Here is a 21,096-nt window from a genome sequence, read left to right on the forward strand (position 1 = left end):
TAGTAACACATGCCAGATCGCATATGCGGGCTCTGCAATGTGACCTGAAGTTCCAGTGGGCGCAATATCAGGGAATCTCTCCGACCTGGTCCCCATCTCGGATGGAACAGCAAACAATCTGCAGTCAAACCCCTCTCCCTTCCCCAACCAGATCTCACAGTAGTAACAGATGCGTCACTCTGGGGATAGGGCACGCACCTGGAAGAGGTGGAGATCAGAGGACTCTGGTCTCCAGCGGATTCCGGACTCCACATCAACCTGCTGGAGCTCCGTGCAATCCGACTGGCAGTGAAAGCCTTTCTACCCTCCATCAAGGTATGGCTGGTACAAGTGTTCACAGACAACACCACTGCCATGTGGTACAGCAACAAACAGGGCAGGGTGGGTTCGTGGATCCTTTTTTCAAGAGGCCCTGTGTCTCTAGACATGGGTGGAACAGCAGAGCAAACCCATGGTGGTTCAACACCTGGTAGGTTCTTTGAACACCAGAGTGGACAAACTCAGCCGACGATGTCTAGCGGATAACGAATGGCACCTCCAACCGGAGGTGGCGCAAGGGCTCTTTCACCATTGAGGAGAGCGTTGGTTAAATCTGTACGCCTCCACAGAGTATATAAAATGTTAGGAGTTTTCAAGGCGGGACTGCCCAGAGTTCTCACGAAGATCAAGAACGACCGAGCCCAAGTCATCCTTGAGGCTCTGGACTGGGCACAGAGACTTTGGTATCCAGATTTACTGACATGGCCATCGATCCACCGATTAGGCTGTCCTTAGGGAACGTCTTCTTTCACAACAGCATCTCTTCTCTAAGATGCTATATGTACCTGGTCAGGTCTCTTAAACGCTATGCATACCTGGTTAGGTCTCCAACATGCTCTGTGTACCTGGTCAGGTCTCTAACATGCTATGTGTTCTTGGTCAGGTCTCTTACATGCTATGTGTGCCTGGTCAGGTCTCTTACATGCTCTGTATACCTGGTCAGGTCTCTTACATGTCATGTGTGCCTGGTCAGGTATCTAAGATATGTGTACCTGGTTCAGGTCTCTAAGATGCTATGTATACCTGGTAAGATCTCTAACATACTCTCTGTACCTGCTCAGGTCTCTTACATGCTAAGTGTACCTGGTCAGGTCTCTTACATGCTATGGTCAGATCTCTAATAATCCTATGTGTGCCTGGTCAGGTCTGTAATATCCTATGTGTACCTGGTCAAGTTTCTAAGATGCTATGCGAACCTGGTCAGGTCTCTAAGATGCCATGTGCACCTAGTCAGGTCTCTTACATGCTATGGTCAGGTCTCTAAGATGCTATGCGTACCTGGTCAGGTCTCTTATATGCCATGTGTACCTGTTCAGGTCTCTAATATGCTATGGTCAGGTCACTAAGATGCTATGGTTGCCTGGTCAGGTCTCTAAGATGCCATGTGTACCTGGTCAGGTCTCTAAGATGCCATGTATATCTAGTCAGGTCTTGTACATGCTATGGTCAGGTCTCTAAGATGCCATGTGTACCTAGTCAGGTCTCTAACATGCTATGGCCAGGTCTCTAAGATGCTATGGTTGCCTGGCCAGGTCTCTAAGATGCCATGTGTACCTAGTCTGGTCTCTAAGATGCCATGTGTACCTAGTTGGGTCTCTTACATGCTATGGTCAGGTCTCTAAGATGCTATGGTTGCCTGGTCAGGTCTCTAAGGTGCCATGTGTACCTAGCTGGGTCTCTAAGATGCCATGTGTACCTAGTTGGGTCTCTAAGATGCCATGTGTACATAGTCGGGTCTCTTACATGCTATGGTCAGGTCTCTAAGATGCAGTGGTTACCTGGTCGGGTCTCTTGCATGCCATGTGTACCTGGTCAGGTCTCTAAGATGCTTTGTGTACCTGGTCAGGTCTCTAACATGGCATGTATACCAGTGACCGTGCACAGTTTTGAATGACAAGGCTATCCTTTCTTGGGCTACCCTTAGCTGAAGCGCTTCTTTGTCTTCCTGGTAAGACCTTCAGTCATGGCTGCTGTGCGGGCATGCTGAGCCCTAGGATGAAAACATTTTGGGTGGCCTTCAGCCAGATTCTCGCTCATTATATGCACTACAGTGAGGTTGAAGTGCGTTCGGTGTAGCTGGATCTGATTGATTCATTTAAGCATAGCATTGCTCGAGATCTCCATCACCTGCCGGCTCATTTCCCTCCACTTCTGACCCGTCACTCCTGAGCCTCTGTTCTCAGGCCCTCTGCACAGTTTACACTCCTTGTTGCCCTGTGATGCACTACGGATATATGATATTGGATGCCCCCATTACCCAAAGTCGGTGACTGCAGCAGTCTCAAGGGCCTGATGGAATGTGTTTGTCCTGTTCAACAAAATCACAAGAGAACTCAGGCAAAACGTCGGGCCCCAGTCCTAAGTGGGGGGAAAGAGGTGCAGTTATATCAGACTGTTTTGGGTTCACACAAGAGCAGATTGCATTTTTGCAGTAACATTGTTGTTCCAGCGAACACGCATCATGAAATGTCTCTCGCACACTGCTCGTGGTGAAGGGATGTCTTTTCTCAGAAGTAGAAAACGATTGCTTCAGATGGAGAAAACAGAAAATCTCGTTCAGATTTCTCAGGTCGCTTTTACCAAGCCTCTTTCAAAAGGTGGGATACTTCAGGTTGTCAACAGACGTGATCTTCATTCCTGGGTTTTTGAAAGGTGTTCCTATCGGACACGAAAGGAAAAGATTTTCTGATCACCTTAAATAGAAACTCAGGCGTTACAAAGACATAACCCAAGAAAATTAATTACTGAATATATTTAAAATTGCCGACTTTAGCTCAGATTGGAAAGAAATTGACCGGCTCAGTGCAGAAATACATTTGATGATATGTTCCTGCAGAAAATAGTCACCCAAAATTCTGAGAGTTTGGTAGTTGAGAGACTTCAAGGCTTGTTCAGATGTCCCCCTTCTGGTTTCAAAACAGTCAAGAGCGTTCATGAGTGGAAAGTAAACGCCACATCCCTCTCCCTTCTTTTCTGTCCTCCGTTTCCTTCCTTTCCTTAATCCCCCCCACCCCCCATCTATTCCTACTCCATCATCCTTGCCCACCTTTGTTTCATCTGTCTTTCTTTTCCCTCAGCCGAGGTCAGTGCAAGGGATCTTCTTTTAAACACTCCATACTAATGTGCGAGAGGCATCATTGAAGGTGGTGTCTGATGCTGTTTTTTCCTTATCAAAACTATTGCTTACTCTGACCCTTCTCCTGCATGCCACCTATCTAAATAAAATCAGCATTTTTTAAGTGGCTTGACAACATCAGAATTACCCGGTTGATTGGGTCGTAACCACCCATGAGAGTGCTCTAGTTACAGGCAGACTTTAACTGCCCAGAGGAAGCTCTCGTAGACCAGAGAAGGATGGATCAGCACCGATACATTTTAAGTGTGATGAAGTGCACTCCATGCTCTTCTACTTTGATCAGATTCCTTAAGCCTTGGAGGAGGCCTCTTTATTTTCTGCCATGCCAGCACTGTTAATGCTGTGAAGTATGAGAAAGAGCACCATACTCTGCGTTGTCAGTAACCAGTATTTTCTCCATACTGCAGCATGCAATGACTGCTTAATAGGGAGGCTTAGGGTTGTGCTTCTTGTGCTGTGTGCCTATATTGCCAACAACAAACACAACAAGATGATGGACGGAGTGCTGAAAAGTTTTCAACCACTCGCCACCAGTCACAGAACTGGGTTTAATCCATCATTCTTTCGCTCACTGTGCCACCCCAGTTTGGACCCAGCCATTTTCAAATCAGTCTCGACCCTGTTCCTCATGGGAACAGTACAGCCCGAACTGCCAGGCCAGGTTCTCCCTGAGCCGAAAACAAGCATCATGGGACCTGTTTCTGGGTTTCACCCCACATCAGCCAGGCTTGCTTGATTCCAGTGGCACAGCGGAAAAGGGACCTCAGTTTGGACCCAGCCATTTGAGCAGGGTCAAGACTGATTTGCAGATGGCTGAGTCTAAGCTGGAATGGCGTGGCATACAAATAACCGATGCATTTAACCCAGATCTGTGAATGGGGGTGAGTGTTTAATTGGCTCAGCATTCATAGAATAAATGAACAGGTGCGACGGAACAGCTGGTTGAATTCTTTTATTCTTAGTTACCACTTCGCTGACCAACGAGCAGTTCAAAGATCTTTAACCAATACATTTTTCACCCCTTGGTGGTGCCCATTATGGCTGGGTACTTCATTTAAGTTCTGATGCACTCCTTGTAATGGTAGTTACATATAAAGGGTATACCAAACTAGTCTCTGGGACCTGGGTGTGAAGCAGTACGTAAGGACAGTGGTCCCAGAAAGTAATAATACAATACAAGAGATCAAAGAAACTATACAGTAAAACAAAACATAAACCACAAGGTATTGGTTATACTCAGTGTTTTAATTCACACTGGGCATCGCTCTCTTAATGAACAAATTCATGTTATTACAAATATCAAATATCAATGTCCCTAGACCGGAACATGGTGAAAGGAAAGAAGGGAAGGTGGGTAAAAGTGTCTCGTGAGGCTAGGGAAGTGATTAGAGAAGGTAGTGTCAATCAAAAACAGTACAATAATTCTAACATATGAGGCTATACCATCAAGCCTATGACTCGCAATCTTAACAGAGATAATAAGCATCCATGAACACAACAGTAACAAAGCATGAAATATCTGTTGGCTATGCTGGCTTTGCAGTAAAATGTCGACGTTTCGACCCTTAGATACTGTAGGCAGTTTTAATCCTGTAGGCAGATATTTCATGCATTGTTACTGTTGTGTTCATGGCTGCTTATTATCTCTGTTAAGATTGCGAGTCATAGGCTTGATGGTATAGCCTCATATGTTCTAATTATTGTACTGCTTTTGATTGACACTACCTTCTCTAATCACTTCCCTAGCCTCACGAGACACTTTTACCCACCTTCCCTTCTTTCCTTTCACCATGTTCCGGTCTAGGGACATTGATATTTGTAATAATATGAATTTGTTCATTAAGATAGTGATGCCCAGTGTGAATTAAAACACTGAGTATAACCAATACCTTGTGGTTTTTGTTTTGTTTTTCTGTATAGTTTCTTTGATCCCTTGTAATGGGAGGTCCAAAATATTATAGTAACTATCTTATTCTTGAAATTTTGTTGTTTAAATTCTTGAAATGGACAAAGCATTTTCCTTATATTTCTTGTGATCACGTTGAAGAGTCTGGTCCTACGGTTGTCATGCAATCTGTGCCAATTTCAAGAACGTAAACTAACAAAGTCCTTAAATTAAGTTTTTAATATTGACTTATTTCTTTTGAGAAGCCCAAGGTAGTTGTTCAAATCCCTGCTAAACATTCACAAACTGTTTTTTATCAGGACAAAGTTCCACCTCCAGTCAACTTTGACGCCTCCTGTTTTTCTTTGTAACGCTCACTAATTCGGTTCACCCGATAATTCACATCACAGGAATTATCCAAAGGACAGGGCACCTCTGCCTGAAGAGGACAGCACCTTTTGTGATTTCTTCTTACTGCTTTGTGTCTTCCTATCTGGAGTTGCTCTGGCACTTTGACAAAAGGATATATATTTCTGTATGCTATTTGGTTATCTGTGGACCAGTCACTCAGCCTTCTTAGAGGGCCCACAGGGCTTCACTAGTCTGGTAAGATATAATATAAGGGAGCATTGAATTGTCTGATTGTTAATATACAAAGCTGCCTGATCCTTAGTCCGGATCCTCCCTAAGCGTTGTGGTGTGGCTTCTAGTTCAAGATCCAACATTTCTAGACTGCTTACCAAAGTGTGCCTGCATGTTTCTGTTTTGCTTACTCTGTTTTTGTTTGTCTTTTGAGGCTTAAATATTAACACTTTCTGTCTTGTAGATTGTGAAAGAGCATGAGCAGTGTATTTCAGATCAGCACCAGGATGCCCTTGAAGCAGGTCAGCATTTGAGACAAGAGAAGGAGCAAATTCAGCGCTTACAGTTGGAGCTGATGGAAACCCAAAGGCAGTTGACTCAAGCACAAAGAACAGCTGATAGCCTCACACATAAACTTGAGGAAATAAATCTTCTTTCTCTTGACAAGGTAACACATTCAGGATACTCGTTTTGCATTTAGCAGAAGTAAGGCTCACATGTTTGTGGCATAAATATTATAAGAGGTTCTTAAAATTGTATTTATAAAAGATATTGCTACAGTTAAGGCGTTTAAGAGCTTGCCTACAGTGATGCATACAGATGCCATTAAAGCACAATAACACTCCTTGCACATAGTAGTGCGTTTCCCTCAAGCATAGTACATGTTTCTGCTGGTCACGTCACCCAATCATCTAGCTATCATGCATAATTTGGCCTTAGTCAAAGCATGGGAATCTGTCCTCTGGCCCATGAAATGCAAGGTCAAGCCCTTTATAACCAATTATGGCCCACTCATGCACAGAAAATACACCAAATAGACAAAACGTATGAGCAAATAATAAAGGTTTTGCTGTTTTTTATCAGTAATCTAATTTACAGTAGGGGAAAATTGAAAAGAAGATTGAGGTGGAGCAAGGAGCTCTGTGAGGCTGCTGTGGGGCTATGGCGTGTTACAGCGGGCTCCGGCGGAGTGCGGCTGTTTTAGCCCAGCGTGGGCGCACTGTGAGGTGGGCACAGTGGGCTGTGATTATTGCAGTGGCCCCCGGAGTAGAACAGCAGAGGGCAGCAGAGCCAGGAGTGGTGTGCGGTGCAGCACCGGGGCAGGTGCTGTCGGTGCGGTGTAGTGCGATGTTTCCTTACTCCCTAAGTGGCCCCAGCAGACCAGTGGTCCAGTAGTTACAGTAGACCTAGTCCACCAAACTTATTAAAACTTTACTAACCTAGAGTCTGAATTGGGCCATAGCACTCAGCTGTCAGTCTGTTTTTGCTTTGCCTTGCCTTGCCTGCCTGTTATACCTGCTATGTCAGTCAACTGAGGACAGAGGAGTAGGAGGAAGGACGACCAGTGAGCAGAGAACAGCTTTATTCCTCAAACGAGTCAGGAGATGTACCCAACCTGGGATATTTGAGGTCCACATCACATTCCTGCTTGGTTGCGGCTACCCAGCTGGGGTGGGACTCGTCCCCCAGTGTGCTTTTGGGTCTTTTTTCAGGTGCAAGACTGCATAAAAGTGCAAAGAAATTTCCCTCACGCTCGCCATTGGCATTGGAGTATTGGTGGCTGAGTGCCTGCTGTGTGTTGGGGAGGCCTTGGCTGCAGGCCCCCTCAGTGGTGCGGAGGCAGCCAGTATTAGGTTGGGGCGGCTTGTGCCTCAAGGAGTCTGCTCCCTGTACGCACACGTATTACGAACTTTGTGGGCTCTCTTGTGTGCTCCTGTCCACCCTCTAGGAAGGGGGTTAACATCAACTTGTGGAGTTGCAGGGTGGAGGAAAGAGGGAAAAGCAGGCATCGGGCGTTCGTGGCATCTGTGGACAAGTTTTTGTAAGGTGTTTTAGAAGATACCTTCTAGGTGTCTGTGCTCTGCTCTTTTAATTTCCCCTTCAGGCCCAACTGGTCCAATTGCTAATCACACTATCTCTCCTAAACTTTCAAAAATGAAAAAAACTATATGGCAATTGAAGCCCCAGTCCCACTTCTCCCATTTGTCTCTTTTTTCTCTCTTAAAATCCCAGCCTTCCATGTTGTCCCTGTTTTCAAAGACGGGGAGCAGGGCAGGAAATAAGGAGTCAGAGATGTCTTCAGGTGTAAACAATGAAGATGGGTTGAGTTTAGTTATGGTTCTGCCCAGGGCAGTGTCTCATTATTTTAACACTGTGATTTTGCGGGGCACATTGTTTGTTACTTGCCACTGGGGTCTCTCCGGTCCACCACGGTCCTGTTTATGACCGATTGAGTGGAGAGAGGTAACACATGACCAGAGGGACACGAAGCAGGCGCCATTTTGGGCGGTTAGCGCTCTAGTGATCCACCGCTGAGTCATTTAAATTCACATCACTCGCAGGCGCTCAGCTGGCGCGCCGAATGCACGCCTAAGGCAAGCCCGTCTGCGCCCGAACGCTGCCAGCTGACAGAAAACTCTGCGTTACCTCTCGCCCACAACAATGTTGCCCCTAACCTATTCAAGGTAGGAGCTGTTGGAGATGGGGACAAATAGGTTTAGCTTGGAATGCGATGGTAGGTTTTGCCTGGATACTGGAGCCTTTATAAGCTGTTGCCCCTGTTGCAAATGGCCAGTAAGTCAGCCCCAGAAAGTAGCGGGCCTTGGGAACAACAGTCTGCCCCTAGGGCTGCAAACTATCACAAATACGACCCCTAAGAAAGACTTAGTTAGGTTTGTATGGTCACACATTGCTACTATGTACAGGGTTGCAGGCGGCACCGGTGCGCAGGGACAGGCTAGCTCCTACAGTAACGGATATGGCTAGTAGATGGGAGAGTAGCCTGAGGGTCCTTAGCTGAAATGTCAACGGGCTGGGTGTTGGGCTCAAACGTACCATTGTTTTGCAGTTTATTAAACGCCACCTCCCTGATGTAGTATTACTGCAAGAAACGCACTTGATGGGAAATACATGCCAGGCCCTCAACAGATGGGGATACACTCTGGCGGTACACTCCGGCTTCACCTCTGGCTCCAGGGGAGTGGGGATCCTTCTTCGCCGTTCCCTGCCCCTTCACATTGATCACTCGGAGACAGACCCACTTGGCAGCATTGTCGGGGAGGTGGGAGGGCCGTCGGTTAAATCTCATTTCTGCGTATGTCCCCCCCGGCCTTCAAACCCAATCGTATGTTGACCTGGGTAAACTCCTGCTCTCCCTCCCTGATGGGCAGTTGATCGTCGGGGGAGACTTTAATGCAGTGGTCTCCGGAACCCTCGACAGACAACCTCCCAGGGTCACGCCTCAGGGGCAGAGGTGGTTGGCGGATTTCCTAGACGCCTTCTGGCTCACGGACATGTGGCGGCTGCTGCATCCCACGGGTAGGCACTTTACCTTCCACTCTGGCCCACATCATTCCTTTTCCCGCTTGGATTATATTTCGACTCCAGCCTGACATGAACGTACGGGAGGCCTCCCATCTGGCGCGCGGCATATCCGATCACTCACCTGTCTATATGCACCTCACGCTGGGGGGTAGCCGGGAGGGCTGTGTGTTGCCAATAAACGCGTGGTATTTTAAAAATGAGGATCTGAGGAAAAAGCTGTCCCGCTCCATCACGTACTACTTCGAGCACAATGTTGGATCGATAAGCTCCTCTGTAAATCTGTGGGAAGCTTTTAAAACAGTGCTTAGGGGAGAGGCCCTTTCGGCCATTTCCGGGAGCCGGAAGGAAAAGGTGGCACAGATCACCTCTGTTGAAACGGACCTCAGGGCACTGGAAGATGCTGCTTGCGCGGATAACGAGCCGGGGGTGCAACACCGGTTGCGACTCAAAACTGCGGAATATAGGGCGCTGGTCACGCATACTGCCCAAACTGTTGCTCAACACAAAGCGGGCAGGATATACGATCAAGGCGACAAAGCGGGCAAACTTATCGCCTGGCTCGAGAAAAAACAGAGGGCCACTAAAGTGGTGCCGGAGATTGGAACAGCATCGGGGGCCGTGGTTACGGAGCCCCGAGAGATCACAGCGGAATTTGCAAGACACTTCCGGCAGGTATATAGTAGGGGGTCTGACCGTCCGGAGGAGGACTCTGTTGCCCTGCTCGCAGATATTCGCATGCCATGCCTGTCGGAGGCCGACCGGGAGGCCCTGGAAGCCCCCCTTGCCACGGCCGAACTGGAACGTGAGATCACCGACCTTCGCCCGGGTAAAGCTCTTGGACCTAATGGTCTTCCGATTGAGCTTTATAGGTTGAAGCCTGATGTCCTTAGCTTGCACCTTAAACGAATGTTCGAAGAGAGCAAAGCGACAGGGAGATTGCTGCTAGACCAGCGCCTGGCCACTATAGTGGCTATACCTAAAGAAGGGAAACCGAGGGAGTCCTGTTCATCGTATAGACCAATCTCCCTGCTCAATGCAGAACCGAAAATACTTGCAAAAACCCTCGCCAACAGGCTCCACTCCGTCCTCCCCACGCTGGTCCATCCGGACCAGTCCGGCTTTATGCCTCATCGCAATACGGCGCTCAACATTCGACGCCTGAATGGTGTACTGGGGAGGTGCCATACGATCCGTGAAGATGCGGTGGTGGTGTCGCTTGACGCCACCATGGCATTTGACACCCTCGAATGGCCCTACATGATGGCGGTGCTCCGCAAAATGGGCTTCGGCCCACACTTTATGGCATGGGTCCGTCTCCTCTATTCGGAGCCCCTGGCCCAAGTGGTAGTCAACAACAAGGTCTCTGAGGTCTTCGCCCTGGAGAGGGGAACCAGACAGGGCTGCCCGCTCTCGCCTCTCTTATTTGCGCTCTCCCTTGAGCCACTAGCGGCGTGGATCCGGCAAGACATCTACCTCACAGGGATACGATGGACGGGCGGATGGGAGGACAAAATCTCCCTATACGCCGATGATTCCTCCTTTACCTCTCCCGACCGCGGAGATCTATAGTGGCAGCGATGGATATTTTCACTAGTTTTGGGAAGAATTTGGGGTTCCGCATCAATTGGAGCAAGTCCCTCATCTATGTCCTCCATGGAAGCCCCCCCAGGCTTCCCAGCGACTGCCTGCTTACCGTTGCGGAGGACGGCTTCAAGTACCTCGGAGTATTTGTCACTTTGGACAAGATTCTCCTGTATGAAAACAATCTACTGCCGCCACTGCGACGGCTCCAGCGTGACTCAACTTCCTGGCAGAGACTGCCATTGACCCTGCTGGGCCGTGCGGCCCTCTTCAAAATGATGGCACTCCCTAGATTTCTTTACGCCCTCCAAAACTATCCGGACTTGGTGCCAAATTCTTATTTTGTGGCTATAGAGGCGGCACAGCGAGCCCTCCTCTGGTCGGGTACGCCTAGAATAGCGTTGCTTAAACTCACATTGGGATGGTACGACGGGGGGATAGCCCTCCCGGATATCCGTAAGTACTACTGAGCTGCTCACCTGTCGGCGATCAACCAAGGGACGTATAGTGACGGTAATGACCCAGGTTACGGGATGGACAGATGGTTGCTCCCGGGTGGGAATTATGACGTCGTGCTTTACTCTAAACCTGGCACACATCAGCTCACGGGACCGACGAAGCCCTCGGTGCAAATATGGCACGTGGCACATCGTAAGTTGGGCTGGTCCAACACTCTGACCTTGGCCACCCCCTTGTGGGCGTCGGAGAGACTGCGCAGCCTGGGTCATACAAAGGGGTTCCGTAGCTGGGACCTTATCGGTATCTCCCAGGTTAAAGACCTGTGGGGGCCCGAGGGGCTCAGATCCTTTGCTTATTTGCAGGACACATACGGCCTGGCACACACAGAGTATTTCAGATACCTGCAAATTAGGCACTCCCTCCAAGCTAACATTTCACCGGGGACTAGGCCCCCGCAGGCCTCCCCACTCGAGGACAGGTTGCTCGATGGACACATGCCGGAGCATGCCATCTCGCTCACGTATAAAAAACTGATAAATAATCCTCCGGATCCACTCGAGTCCCTTAAGGAGAAGTGGGTGGCTGATGGACTTGAGATCGACGATGAGGAGTGGGTGATTGCTCTGGCATCCCCAAGGGAGGTGGCGATTTCGGCTAGGCTTCGGCTCATACAGCTTAAAATATTGCACAGAGTATACGTCTCCTGCACAAGACTTCAGGCGATGGGGGGAGGGGGGAGGGGCTCTGCAGGCGGGGCTGTGGGGAGGCTGGCTCTTTCTACCATATTTTGTGGGAATGCCCCGGGGTGCAGAGGTACTGGAGGCGAGTTGTGTCCTGCATGCGGGAGGTGTGGGAGGTTGACATACGCCCAGAGGCAAAAAGATGCATATTGAACATTTGGGAACCCACGGACTTACCTACAAGAGGGAAACTCTGGGTCACACTTGGGCAAATGGTGGCGAAACGAAACATAGCCCGTCGCTGGGGTGCATCGACGCCGCCGAAATTGGCAGACTGGCAAAAAGACATGGATTGGTGCATGTTGCAGGAGAAGACTGTGTACACGGCACGAGAGTGCCCCCGAAAGTGGGGGGAGGTGTGGTCGCGCTGGAACGAATACAGAGGTGACATCTGTGAGCCTCCGCAGGCCCGCCAGTCCGGCTTGGAGATTATTGAATGAACCTAGCCTGCCCTCAGAATTATTGTAAATGCATATTGACCTGTACTGTCACTGTATGTCGCCGATGTTGCAGCAACTATATTGTTTCAGTGCTATCTTTTGTGGCCTTGTTTTCTTGCAAACAATAAAAAAGATTTTTGGGAAAAAAAAAAAAAAAAGAAAGACTTAGTTAAAGATAAGATGTCAGATGTCATTTTTCAAGGGTTATATATTAATGCTAGGTCCATATCTAAGCACGCCACGGAAGTCTGAAGTCTTTTAGATCAAAAACCTGACATCTGTTTTTTTACTGAGACATGGCTACATACACATTCCTCTCCCTCTCTAGCTATCGCCTTTCCCTCAGATTACACAGTAGTAAGGCTGGACAGAACTTGGAAAAGGGATGGAGGGCTGGCCATAGCGACCCGTCCCACCTTAAATTCAAAAGTGCTGGACACAATATCATCTCCCGGTATGGAGTTGATGATTATATCTATTGAACCGGTCCATGGGGGAAAATAAGAAGGCCTTTTGCGCCTCCCTATTAGAAATACTTGCCCCATACGTTCTGTAAACAAAAGATTTTTTTCTTTTAGGTGATTTAAATTTTCATTTTGATATGGATTCTAATACTGACCTGCTAGCAGCTGTGGAATCGTTAGACCTGTTGCCTAAAGTAGTTTTTCCCACTCACTTAGCAGGCCATACGCTTGATAATATTTTTACCAATATCCCTAGCTTGAGCATAGAACCACCTCAAGTAGTAAGTTGGTCGGACCATATGGCCCTTAGTTTTTTTTTTTTTGGCTCCTAAAGGTTCGGGCAAACAGCAAGGGCGGAAAATCACACGTAGACAATGGAGGAAAATAACACCTAAGACGTTTAGTACTGTATTCTCTCATCCTACGTTCAATGAATGTCAGGACATCAACGTAGCTTTATGTAAACTGGAGTCAGAGGTCACAATGACTTTTGACAAGATCGCCCCGTGTAAAACTGCTACAATCTATGATAGAACGAGTCCGGCTCCCTGGTATTCTGATAGCTTAAAGACGGAGAAAGCTGCCTGCAGGTTAAAGGAACGAAAATGGAGGAAAACAAAATCTGAGGAAGACAGACTGGCCTATAATATAGTACATAGGATGTACCTCAAGAACTGTAATACAGCAAGACGAACATTCTTAGCCACTCGTATAGAGGAGGCAAAGGGTTCATCAAAAGAACTTTTTAGGATTCTTAAGGAATTTACTACTCCTAGAGTAGTCAATTCTACCTGCCCCCCCCACAGGAATTCTGCAATAAGCTCGCTATGCATTTTAAAAACAAGATAGATAACATCTCTGACTCTTTTGAGCAGATATCAGAGAAAAAATCTTAATCATAGATAACCCCTCCCTAGTGAGACTGGAGACCTTTGCAACTATCACTAGGGAGCAGGTGCTACTACTTCTGAAACACATCAAGTCAGGCTCCCCGTCTGATATAGCCCCTCCTCATGTGTTATCTGACTTAGCAATGGAGCTAGTAAATCCCATAACTGAAATTTTTTATTTATCTTTAGTAACCTCCTCTTTTCCGGCTAGATGGAAAAAGGCTTTAATTAAACCCCTGCCCAAGAAACCATCTGCAGATTGTGCCGATCAACAGAATTATAGACCTATCTCGCTACTTCCGGGCTGCTCTAAAATAATGGAAACTCTGATCAATCGCTAACTTTCAGACCATTTGGAACAACATGACCTCCTAGATTCCTCGCAGTCGGGCTTCCGTGCTGGTTACAGCACGGAGTCCTCTCTGGTAGAGGTAACAGATACTATCAGGCTGCTACTGGATGATGGGACCCCCGCAATGCTGGTCCTTCTTGATCTGTCAGCAGCCTTTGACACCATCTCTCACAGAATTCTGATGGACAGACTGCGAGAGATTGGTGTCACTGGGATAGCATTAGAGTGGCTGCGGAGTTTCCTATCGGACAGATCTCAATGTGTGCAACTGGACACATTTGTGTCTCAGACCACAGTGGTGGATAAGGGGGTTCCTCAGGGCTCCATTTTAAGCCCCACCCTGTTCAACATCTATGTGTCGTCCCTGACTACCATTATAAAATCTTGTGGATTCCAAACCATTTCCTATGCGGATGACACTCAGGTGATAATCCCCATAGAGAAGGACCCCACGGTGACCAGAGACAGATTTAAGAGCTGTATGATGAAAATATCCACATGGACGAAAAACAACTACCTGCAACTTAATTCCAACAAAACTGAGATCTTATTGTTTGGTAAAGCGGAGGATTTGTGGACAGACGAGTGGTGGCCTGAGGAACTAGGATTACCCCCCTCCCCAAAAAAATGGGTAAAAAATCTGGGCATCTTAATAGACAATAATTTATCCATGGAAGAACATGTTAAAACCCTATCAGGTAAATGTTTTGGACTGATACGCACTTTAAAGGTGGTCTTCCTGTGGATTCCTCTCTCTGCTAGAAGGGTTCTGATTCAGGCACTGCTAGTCAACAGACTGGATTACGGGAATGCTCTTCTGGTGGGGTTGAGGGAGGACCTGCTTTCTAGTCTACAAGTCGTTCAAAACACGGCTGCCCGCCTAGCCTTAAATAAACCTATCTGTATGGACTGATCTTAAACATATGAGGACTCTCAATGGGGAGGCTCCTCCATTTGTTTCACCAGCTCCAATGTTTAAATCTGTGACTGGACCAAGGCAGAGTAATAATCCAGCAGAAGGACTTTGGTCTGACCATTTTTCTAATACCTTAAAATTTGTCTCTTTGTTTGATAGGGAATTGGGCCCAATGAATAGAAGCTTCATCCTGCAGCTCAGGTATCAAGGATATGTGCCTGATATCAAGTAGAGATATTGATCAGGTGTTCTTGGATTCCCTAAGCACAATATTGAGTTCTAGAGTCATATTTAGTTCTAGGGTTTTGGTAATGCTAATCCTGGCTAATGTGGACCATTTCCCAAAAAAAAGGTATTGATGTATTCCCTTTTGACGAGACCTCTGACGCGAAGTTAAATAGTCATAGCGTGGGCGTTCAGGGCCCTATTACAAATGTATGCAATAGAAGGGGGAGTGTAAATCCGAAGGATATCATAATCTCTATTGGTAGAGTTACGGGGAGGAGAGTGATAAATATTGTGGGACATGAGGACCAGATGGTAAGGGAATCTGGAAAGGGAGATGAGTTGGTTCCCTGGAGTTGGGTAGCAGGTGCACTAAATGTCTGCAAAGAAAATATAAAACTTCCAGTGTTGCAGAGGTCAAATTATTTCCTGGAATATGGCAGGTTTAGGACATTCTAATTCCAAGCTAACCTTTTTAATGCATTTTCACCCAATGATAATTTGCTTACAGGAAACTTGGATTTTCAGATTTTAAATATAAGAAATATTTTGTATTTTCTTGTGCAGCAAAACCTACGGTAAAAGGTCACACCAGCGGAGGTATAGCTATTTTACTTAATAACAGTAAAAATTGGAATCGTATGGTGTTTGTCCATTTCTCAAATCTTTGTATTTGTATAAAGTTACCCCTGTGCAATGTAATGGGAGTATAGTATTAATCTTTTCTTCTGGTAAATGTTTATATTCCCCGGGAGGTCGTCTGACTCTGTAGTTGAATCTGTGTTCTTTTGTGCATAATATTAGCATCTCGGAAGAATGCAAACTGATAATTATGGTGGGAACTTTTAATGCTATACATCTCGAATCGTTCCTCTTTGACCTTTGGAAACCTGGAGTTGGATGAGATGGGGAGTATCCCAGAGGCAATTTACCCTGATTATATTAGATCAGACAGGCTGGTTTATGCTTTTTGGATTGACTGAAAACCAATGACTTTGACTCCTCTCGAGCGCAATCATAAATTGGGTTTCCTACCAAATGTTTGGCACTTGCACACAGTTTGAGGTATTGAGGACTGATTTGAGTGATCACACTATTCTCTCGGTGGCTATTAATTCAGAACTTAAGACGATCGAGACCTGGAATTCCAGAAGTGGTACAATTGTAACAAAATAAATGGGCGTACGTTTTGGTCAAATAAAATGATGAATTTGGCAGAATATGTTAAAACGGCGAGTTTGAGCCCTATTCGCGAGAACCCTATTGCCTGGTTTGAAAAGCAGCTGTCCTTGTTTCGATCTTGTGGGAGTAAGAAACAAGCAACCAGTGCTAAACCCTTGGTAGTCACTACTTGGTAGGAACAAAAGCTAAATCATGATCTAAATTCCCTAGTAAGGGAACAATTTAAGCAGCCCTCACTACTGAGGGAAAGGGAAATCAACCAGTTGAAGCGGGTGAGAATGAGACTGAAGGTGTCTGAAAATAAGAGAGAGGAGGATCAGAAATGAATTAAGCTGAAAGTAGTTGCGTTTGCTGGTGATAAGTGTAAATATTGGTCCTTAATAGCCGAATATTGTGATTCTAGAATTAATGCTGAGGCCATTTTAATATCTGACGCAGCACGGACCCAATATACCTCGCAACTTTATGCATCTAATTCTAGTTGGGGGTTTCTGTTGGAGTCAAATGATGAGTCTCCCTAATTGAATGTATATGGCCCTCCTTCCTGTGAGGAAAGAGTTTTATTCAGGGCGCTAGGTATTCCAGGGTGATGGGCCCGGACGAACTCCTGATATCTATTATTATACAAAATGCTTCTGCATGGGTCCTTTTTCTGCGCCCGGTGTGTTTCAATAATTTGATTCGTATGGGACCATACCGTCTTCTTGAAAAGGAAGTGTAGTGGTGCCTTTATATAAAAAGGGTCCTAAAACTTCTCCCGACAGCTTTAGACAGATTGCATTATTGGATGTGATTGGGAAATTGTTCGCCTCGAGTATTCTTCTTCACCTTCAGGACTCTGCATATGGTAATAATCTTGTCCCTGTGGAGCAGGTTGGTTTTCGTAAGCATTGTGGTACCCTAGATAATATCACGGCCCTCCAAACTCTGATTGAAAAGTATCCTGTGGTTAAGGGTATGGCTTAATACACTGCCTTTATAGATCTCTCCTCAGCGTTCAACAGGATTGATTGTGGGACGTTGTGGAGGAAATTGGTTGTATTAGGGATCCCCGCACACTTACTTAGGCTAATTGTCGCTTTGTACTCTTCTACTCGGACACAGGTCCTGATGGGAGGGAATCAGGGTTTATCTAGTAAAGTAGAGACTCACAATAGGCTGAAGCAGGGGTGCTTACTTGCCCCCCCTTCTCATTTCCCCTTATATTTATGATTTTCGTCCGCAGGGGTCGCGATACTAGTGGCTCAGCGGTTTAAGGGGGAAGTCCTGCAGAAAGAGGCAGAAATCAGGGGCCGGCTATTAGTCTATAGATTTGCCCTGGGCACCTCTACCTTCACTATTGGCTCTCTTTATGCCCCATACGAGGGCCAAGAACAATTCCTACATTCCGCCCTCGCTGACGTCACGGCCACGACTGATCGCAATATTATTCTAGGGGGGATTTAAATCTCGTTTTTGATAACACACAGGACAGATCCAGTCACCGCACACACCAGACAGGCGCGCTCTCGGCAGCGGGGCTAGACCGTTTACACGACTTGGGGCTGTGCGACTTGTGGCGTCGTTTCCATCCACATAGCCGGGAATACTCTTATTATTCTCATGCACTCAAGACATATGCTAGGCTGGACTACCTCTTGGCATCCACATCAGTCCGAGCGATGGCGACAGGGGCTCAGATAGGGGTGGCGTCACTCTCCGATCATGCACCGGTGCTAACAACTCTTACCCTTCCACCCATATCGTGTCCTGACAGGGTATGGCGTCTTAGGGATACTCTCCTACACCGAGAAGACATAGTCGCGCAGATAAGGCGCTCCATCACCGATTTCCTTTCCCATAATGCCAGCGCTAACACAACTTTGGCGACACAGTGGGCGGCACTGAAGGCAGTCCTCTGGGGAGAGTTTATAGCTATTTCCGCAGCCGACAATGTCGACCGCAGATGTAAACGGGACGACCTCACCCAACAAACTAGAGAACTGGAGCAGATGCACCAGAGAACGGGAGCCCCCAGCGACAGCTCAAAGCAGTACGACAACAGCTCGCAGCTCTCGATCAAGATAGAGCAGAGTTCGCAGCCTTGAGATTGAGGCATGCCTACTATACTGGGGGTGACAGGTGCGGGCGCCTTCTCGCCCACAAGCTCCGGGAGGTACGGCAAAGACAGGGGGTACGAGAGATTTGCAAGGAAGATGGTACGCGAGTTTCGGAAGATGGTGACATTGCCGAAGCGTTCCGCGATTTCTACGCTACCCTTTATACTAGCTCTCCGTTGGATGACGCCAACGGGGTCGCCTTTCTTGACTCTGTCACTCTTTCGGTTCTGACTAAGGCCCAGGCAGACCAGTTAGACAGAAACATCCGCACGGAGGAGGTAATCGCCGCCATCGCCCGGCTGAAGCTGGCGAAGGCCCCTGGTCCAGACGTCTTCTCAGACATTTTTTATAGGAAGTTTTGTACCTTGCTAGCCCCTCTCCTTACCCAACTTTTCAATTCCTTCTCAGAACCCGGGGCGATTCCTCAGGATCTTTTAGGGGCCTTTATAGCAGTAATCCCCAAGCCACGGAAAGACAGGAATCAGTGTGGCGCGTACCGTCCAATTTCTCTGCTGAATGTCGATCTTAAGATATACACAGGGATCCTGGCCATTCGCCTTGCACCTTACATGCCTGGTCTTATTGATCCGGATCAGGCGGGTTTCATTCCAGAGCGCCAAACGGCTGACAACACGAAGAGCGTTCTCCATCTTGTCGAGAAGGCTTCACGAACGGAGGGAGAGTATATGCTGCTCATAATCCGACGCCGAAAAGGCGTTCAATCGAGTCCATTGGCCTTACTTGGAGCAGGTGTTAATGCGGATGGGACTGGGAGAGAAATTTCACACACACATTTTCAACTGCTATAAGTTCCCATCTGCCTCAGTCCGGGTGAATGGCCACACGTCCTCCCGATTCTCTATAGAGACGGGCACAAGACAGGGGTGCCCACTGTCGCCCCTACTTTTTGCCGCCTACATGGAACCTCTGGCCTAGAGGATACGGCAAAACTCAGCAATCGCTGGGATCAAGTTCGGGGGCTATGTTCATACCATCAGCCTTTATGCGGATGATGTGTTGCTAGCCTTATCTAACCCGCGCGAGGCGCTGCCGTCATGCCTAGCGGACTTAGACACCTTTGCGCAGCCCGCGGGGTTTAAGGTGAATGCCGACAAGTCGCTAACTCTCAGTCTCTCCCTGTCTCGATCCAGCCGAGAACATCTCCAGAGTTTGCTCCCCATCCAGTGGGCGAAGGCCACGGTCCCATATTTGGGGATTCAGTTGGCTTCCACCCTTCCGCAGGTGGTTACTATTAACTATGCATCCTTGCGTCGGAAGATCCGCCGAGAACTCGGTCAGTGGAAACATTACCCCCTCTCTTGGCTGGGCAAAATCGCAGCGGTCAAGATGACCATCCTACCTCAGATACTTTATCTCTTTTGCACTATCCCTCTACATCCGCCCACCGGCTGGATACAGCAGACACAATCAGAGCTCGCCCAGTTCATATGGAATGGTCAGAAGCCGCGCATGAAGCGGTCATTGTCGACCCTTCCTCCGGAGGGCGGCGGGCTTGGGATCCCCGACCTCCAGCTCTACTTCCAAGCTGCACAATTGCGCCACCTGGTTGAATGGAGTCGTTGGGAATCAGAGAAACACTGGATGTTTCAAGATCAAGCTGTAGCAGTGAGGCCTTTGCAGGAAATTCCCTTCCTACGCAAACATATCGACCCCCTAATCTGTACGCTTCATATATTGCCCGCGTTCCCCTTGAAGTGTGGGACCGCACCAATGTTCAACATGAACTCACCACCTTTCCTTCTTCGCTTACCCCTTTGCTAGATAATCCTGATTTCTCCCCGGGGATGGATTCGGTGGCCTTTGTCGGCTGGAAGCCGGTGATATGCCAATTTCTATACCATATGTATGATGCGGACGGAGTTTTCCCATTCCAGCAATTCAAACAGGAATACGGGCTATCTGAGGCGGAGAGGCTCAGGTACCTACAAGTTCGTCATTGGGCGCTCAATGAGCGAGTCCGCCCATTGGCTGATAGACGACTTTCTCACTACGAGCGATGGCTCATTACGCGCACATCGGATAAACAGCTAATCTCTGCCTTATATAGGATGCTACAGGTTAGATTTGCACACACTTATAACTTCGGCAGGGTGCGTTGGGAGAGGGAGTTGGGCAGAACACTGAGTCACAAGGAGTGGGAGGGTATCTACTACAGGGCCCGACATTCAGCTTATCACATGGGGCTTACTGACACCCTCACAAAGGTAGTAACATATTGGTACTATACCCTGGAACGTCTATACTCAATGGATCAGGCGAGGGATGTGAAGTGCTGGAGGGGTTGTGATCATATAGGTACCCTGGTACACCTGCTCTGGGAATGTGAACATATCCAGCCATACTGGACCCAGGTGATCGACGAGGTGGACAAGCACTTTAGCACAGCGATACCACGCTTCCCGGCGTATATTTTGTTGGGTCTCCCAAATCCCTTGACATCCCCGCTCCGATCACGCAGGGGTCGGCAAATGGCAATTGCGCTGGGATCAGCGATACAGAACATACTCACCCACTGGCGCACCCCCACCATTCCGACCTTCACGGGCTGGTTATACCGTTTGTGGCATGTACTTGGCATGGAGAAACTTACATTAACGATGGCGGGAGAAGGTACCAAGTATGGGGAGTTGTGGCAACCTTTTCTGGCGCTCTTGTCTTCCGAATTCCGTGAGATTACTTGCCCTCGCTATTTGCGCTTGTTGCGCCTATCGGACGAGCAGGGGGAGGAGGGGCGATAAAGACCCGACTGGGGAGCTGGAGA

At 47.8% G+C, this 21,096-nt stretch overlaps 1 protein-coding gene across 3 annotated transcripts in view; it reads left to right on the forward strand.

Moving 5' to 3' along the window:
• The window catches only part of CCDC18 (coiled-coil domain containing 18), a 1,105,805-nt gene that overhangs the window by 838,218 nt on the left and 246,491 nt on the right, over window positions 1-21,096 (forward strand). For all 3 annotated transcript variants that reach the window (XM_085602201.1, XM_085602202.1, XM_085602203.1), the window contains one exon: window positions 5,887-6,090. In XM_085602201.1, coding sequence (XP_085458327.1) covers window positions 5,887-6,090 — 204 coding nt within the window. The remainder of the gene's footprint in view (window positions 1-5,886; window positions 6,091-21,096) is intronic.

This window comes from Triturus cristatus, chromosome 4_2 (genome assembly GCF_964204655.1).
Source record: "Triturus cristatus chromosome 4_2, aTriCri1.1, whole genome shotgun sequence".
NCBI lineage: Eukaryota > Metazoa > Chordata > Amphibia > Caudata > Salamandridae > Triturus > Triturus cristatus.